The sequence below is a fragment of the Trichosurus vulpecula genome, chromosome 3 (assembly GCF_011100635.1).
Source record: "Trichosurus vulpecula isolate mTriVul1 chromosome 3, mTriVul1.pri, whole genome shotgun sequence".
NCBI classification, from domain to species: domain Eukaryota; kingdom Metazoa; phylum Chordata; class Mammalia; order Diprotodontia; family Phalangeridae; genus Trichosurus; species Trichosurus vulpecula.
Window position 1 is genome coordinate 114,274,242 of NC_050575.1, and position 5,716 is coordinate 114,279,957.

Sequence of the window (5,716 nt, forward strand, 5' to 3'; positions counted from 1 at the left end):
TCTCTGAGTTCCGGAGTTGGGACCCTGGCAGCACGAGCTAGGTAAAGGGATGGGACCCCACCCTCCACAAAGCTCCCTTTGTTCCTCCCCTCCCCCAGGCACCAGAACGAATGGATTGGTGGCAGCTGAGGTCATCTGTCAGGCTATATCAGGGGTCAGGCCTGGGGAAGGGTGACAGGTGGGGAGGAAGCAGACAGACTGACAGAAGAGCTGGTTTGGGGGGAATTTAATGAGGCAGCATTGTATAGGGGCCTGGGAGTTATAGGAGCATAGGATTTAAAGCTGAAAGATGCCTCGGAGGTCACCTAGTCTATTCCCCTCATTTTACAAATGGGGAAACTTAGTTCCAGGGAGGTTATACACAGCAAAGCCTGGATCTGAACATAGGTCTTCTTCTCCAAAGTCCTCCAATCCCACACTACATCTACAATCCCACAAAGCCATTTTATTAAACATGAATTCTTACACTGGTTACACTACTAATTTGCTGTATGACTTTAAGCAAGTAACTTCTCGCTGGGCCTCAATTTCTTCTTCTGTAAAATGAAGAGGAAAGGTATAGATGGGATTAAGAATTATGGTGAAAAGTGTCTTTCCTTGTGCCTTTCTGTATACTGTGCCCCACCTAGGTGGCTTCCTACTTTGCCAACCTCGCCCAGGTTCTGCAATTAAGCAGCTGAGTGGTGCTGTGGACAGCGTTGGACTTGGGGTTAGAAAGATGAGTTCAAATCCTCACAGGCAGTAGGTGTATGACTTTGGCCAAGTCACTTCACTTCTTTCTCAATTTTTCTATCTAAAAAATAGAGATAATAATACCTGCTTCACAGGGTGGTTGAGAGGATCAAATGAGAGAGCCTACATGTAATGCTTTGTGAAACTTAAAGTACTACATACATGCTCATTATCTGTATTACCCCCATATTACAGATGAGAAATAGGCTAGGTGAGGCTAAGCAGATCAGAAAAATTTCATTTAGAACTGAAAGTGGCTCACTGGATAACAAATGAGTGAGCAATATTATTTGGAGATGAGTGAGAAAAAAACCAGGAAGCATAAATAAACCTAAGATTAAAAAATGTTTAAGGGACATCAGCACTCTGATCAAGTGGCTAATCCTGATTTTAGAAGATTGATGGAGAAGCCTGCTCCAGACTCTTGTTAGAGAAGTGGTGTACTACTGGGGCAGAATGAGGCAGACATTTTCAGAGAAGGGTATTGTGCTGATTTATTTTGCTTGGCTATACTTATTTGTTGTAATGGCAGGGAGTGGACAAGCAGGGGTAGGCTGTCTCTATGGAGAAAGAGAAATCAGGAGGAAGTGATGATGATGTAAAGAGAGAGAGAGAGGAAAGGACATCAACAAAACATTTTTTTTTAAGAACCAGTGGAAGCTTTAGAGATAAACTAGTCCAAACCTGCCAGAATAAGTGACTTGCCCAAGGTCACATAGCTCTTAAGTATCATAGTAAAGTCTCAACCTATGTCATCTGGCCTGAGTTCAGTGGTCATTTTACTCCATGATTCTGCAAGCACAAGATTCATTTCTTTATAAGTGACTTATGATCCCATTTCATTACCTCACTCATGATCATGTTCATATGGACAGAAAGTAAAGCTCCTTGAAGGCAGGAACTGCTTCACTTTTGTCCCCAGAGGCTAGCACAGTACCTGGAACATAGTAGGTCCATACACTTTTTGATCGATTGTGTATATGGATGTGTTTGTGGTGTGCTTGTATAAGGCTGGAGGGTGGAATAGAAAGAGCACTGAAATGGGGGTTGGGAGGTGTGGGTTCTAGACTGAGTTCTGCCACTATCAAAGGTCTCTTCCAGCTCTAATCTATGATCCTAATTTACTCTATGACATTAGAAAAGTCACTGTCTCCTCTCATTGCCTCGTTTTCCTTGTTTTGAATATGATCTCTAAGATTCCTGTGAGCTCTAACATTCTATGTTCTCACCCTCAGAATTGTATTCTGTATCATGGATGATGCTTCACAAGTGTTTGCTGAATCGAATTGTTGAAGCCCAGTGTCTCTTCTATTATTCTGTGTCCTAAGGTCCTTCCTAATTCTGAGGTCCTAGTAGCCTGAGGTTGACTAATGCCACAAGGACAGAAGGAGTGGGTCTTAAAGCCCCAGCCAGTCAACCCTGGATTGTTTTGATTGGTATCAAGTTTAGGCCAGGTCTTAGGCTGGTAGGATCACAGTGCCATCTTCTGGTGGCGCCTTGTAAGGGCACAAGAAACCTGGGAGACTCCCAGGGATACCAGGCACCCTCTCCCTTCCATCCTCCTCTCCCCACCTTGCTCCAAGACAACAAGGTCAGGGGGCTCTGCCTCCAAGCCACTTTATTTCCCAGAAGATCAGAGACCTGAACAGGGTTGCATAGGTGCTCAGTAGAAGCTGATCTGACTAGGAAGAACCACCCAGAGAAAAAGGGAGCATCTTTCTTCTTCCTGCTCTGTTTTTCAGCATCAGACAGGTCTCAGGGACTCTAAAGTATGGAGTTCACAGCAAGTCACCACATCTGTTCTTGTTATCTTCCTTCACCAAACCACCATTCCATCCTCATTATCATCACCACCATCACCACAATAATAATAATATGGCTCAGACCTGTGATTTCATTGGTATTGGGAAACTTCCAGTAAGGGAACTTCCTCAAACAGTGCAGATCAGCAACTGTTCTGAAACTTAATAATAATGATTATATATATGTATATATGTGTATAAATACATACACACATATTTGTGTATATATATAATATATATTATATATATTCTGCTACTGGAGTGAATCCAAACATGCTCTCAGTGATTCTACAAGAAATGTACTTATGTAATGCATTTATTAAATTACAAAAATTAGTCATTTTATCTGCCTGAAAAATGGTCTGAGGAACAAGAAATATAAAAGACTAATAGCAGAAAGCAGCTGGTCCTCAGACTTTCCATCTTAACTCCATCATGAGAATCAGAGCACAACATCTCCCATCTCTTTAACACTGAAGTTCAAATGTAATTTTCCTCACAACAATCCTGAGAGATAGGTTAGTACAAGGATTCTTACCACAATTTATAGATGAGAAAACAGAGACACAGAAAAGAAGTGATTTGCCCATGGTCCCACCTTACTCTAAGCCTAAAGCATTTTTCATTAAATCAGAATTTATTGGGGCTCTCATCTGTTGGTGTTGTGTATGAATCTTCTTCCTCAAAAAGTAGCAAGGAATCCTGCTTCCCATGGGGAGACAGAATGAGAGTTAGACATGGGTCCCTTAGCCTGCTATGAACAGGAGGTGCCCCCTCCACCCAGGAAGTTGGGAGAGAGGCATTCAGTTCCTCATCACTTCTTTCACCCCTCCCCTCCAGAAAGAGTCCTCCATTCTGTTCCCTTACCACATCATCTCAGAAGGGTAGGCTCTAGAGTGGGAAGACTTTAGAGGAGATTGACACAGGTAGTGTCAAAGCTGGGATTTGGATAAAGGAGGTTCTAATTCCAAGTTCACTCCTTTTTCCACTACAACCACTTCATGCCCCACTGTGGGGTGGGGCAGGGTGCTCCCTTCTGTCTTTAAATTCTGGGCCAACAGTCTTCAGGTCCAAGACATGGGAGTCTAAAATTATTAAATAAATCACAGGGAGCGCTTTCCTATCCCTCTTCTCTAGCCTTAAAGGAACACTATACATCAGCCATACTTTGTCTTTCAAGGGACATGTTCCGGGTCAGAAGTCCACACCTTTTGTACTCTGCATGGCCCTGGTAAGGATCAGTGTTACTTGGCTTCTCCTGGCCTCTTCAATGGTCAACTGAGTGGTCAACTGAGGATGTTCAGTGAGTCCCAAGGGCCAAGGGTGCTACTACTGCAGGTCTGGCGTTGAAGAACCCAGGTACACACGAAGGTCAGATATCGTGGACTGGACCAGCTTGGCAGGGATTGTTTCCTTGTTCAGCTCCCGGTAGGCTGCATATCTGTGGCATCCCCCAAAGGAGTAGAAGTAGTTCCCTCCTTGTGCTCCTTTGATCCACAGAACATCAATAGGTGGCACTCGGCCTGGGTCCTCCTAGGGAGGAGAAAAGTCAGGGAGAGAGAGAAAAGGACATAGATGGAAAAAATTATAGTCATTGGACCTTACACCTGGAGGGAGCCTCGGAATACAGAATGTAGAAGATAGAATGTGGGAGTTAGAAAGCAGTCTAAGACACAGAACATAGAATGTTAGTGCTAGAAAGGCCCTCAAAGGTTATCTAGTTCAACACCCCTGTTTCATAGAGAGGATACGGGCCCGAAGAAAGACAGTGACTTGCCCAAGATGACACTGAAAATGGCAGAGCGGGAAAGCGTACCCAGATCTCTGGGCCCCCAGTCTAGGGCTCTCTCTAGTCCCAGCCCCTCCCCTTGTTCTCCCGGGAGAAACCTTACCTGGATGGTGTCCATGAGGCTCCTCACCTTGTCCGGGTCCAGCACCGAGGGCAGCGGCCGGATGAGGACGCTCAGGGGAACATTGTGCACCGTAGGGATGTTGCTAGAATGTATGCTGCGCTCCTCCGATTCAGAGGCCCGATCCTGCCCCTCTGCCCCGACCTCCGGGCCCGCTCGCCCGTGGCTGCCGCCGGCTCGCAACCCCATCCTGCCAGTCACCCTGACAGGCTTGCCCTGCACCCAGACTTTAACTCCGGCTCGGAGTGTACCATTCAGCATCTAGAGGGGAGTGCAGGCGCCGAGTTCTGGCACCCGAGCCCCAGAAGCACTCTCCGCTCTGAGTTCCTCCGGTAAACCGCCTTAGAATTTACTCTTTCTACTGGGCTTTCTCTTCCGACGCTGTTCCAAGGAGAAACTTTCCGAGCTTGGGTTTCTCAACACTTCCCACTCCTCCCACTTCGCTCCACCCTCCCGGGTATGGAGCGAAGTAGAAGCGCCGGGGCTGAGCCTAACTCAGGATGAGTACGCAGCTGGAAGGGAGCTCCAGGAGTGACTCAGCGCCCAGGCCGCACCTCTTCCCACCCGAACACCCCCTTCTTGGCTGGAGAAAGAAGCTGCTGAATATTGCAGTCCAAGGATGAATCAGCAAAACAGGCCACCACCTCATTTTACCTCCCCTTGCTTGGTAACTTCCTGGGAAGGTAGCTTGGTTCAGTGGAGAGAAAATTCGGTTGGAGTTAAAAGACTGATTTTGCCTATAACAGGCGGCATGACCGTGGACAAGTCACTTAACCTTTCCGGGCTTCAATTTCCTTGTCTGTATAAGGAGGGAATTGGGCCAGATGATGCCTAAAGACGATTTCAGGTCTACATCTATGATCTTATTGTAACATACCCCAGATCCTGTGAGTGTGTGGCGGTGGTGGGGAGGGGAGGGCTCAGAGATGCGGTGCTGTCTTCTAAGATTCTGTGCCTAGATAAAGGGTTTCACTGTGTGCCGTGACAGGGCCCGGCTCCGCACACACCCTCCCTTTATTGCTTTCGGCTTACATCACTACCAATCTTCAGGTTTTATTGCCTCACCTGGGGAAGCCTGTGGTCAGGCCCAGTTTTAAAAGCCACATTAAGGGGAAAGAATTGGAACAGTCATCAGAACTCAAATGTCAAAGGTGGAAGATAATTTGCAGACTCTCTAGCCCGACATCTTCCGTGTACAGATGAGGGAAAAAAGGTCTACAAAAGGGAAAGGATTTGGCCAGAGAGTTAGAGGCAGAAGCAGGGCCTGAACTA

General features: G+C 46.4%; 1 protein-coding gene across 1 annotated transcript; it reads right to left on the reverse strand.

Moving 5' to 3' along the window:
* Positions 1–2,820: 2,820 nt before the first annotated feature.
* Positions 2,821–4,839, reverse strand: SRXN1 (sulfiredoxin 1). Its single transcript, XM_036748416.1, has 2 exons — positions 4,427–4,839; positions 2,821–4,067 (listed from the first exon to the last, which is right to left on the reverse strand). Exons 1-2 carry the CDS (start codon positions 4,703–4,705, stop codon positions 3,864–3,866), a joined length of 483 nt encoding a protein of 160 aa, XP_036604311.1. The 5' UTR covers positions 4,706–4,839; the 3' UTR covers positions 2,821–3,863.
* Positions 4,840–5,716: the final 877 nt, after the last annotated feature.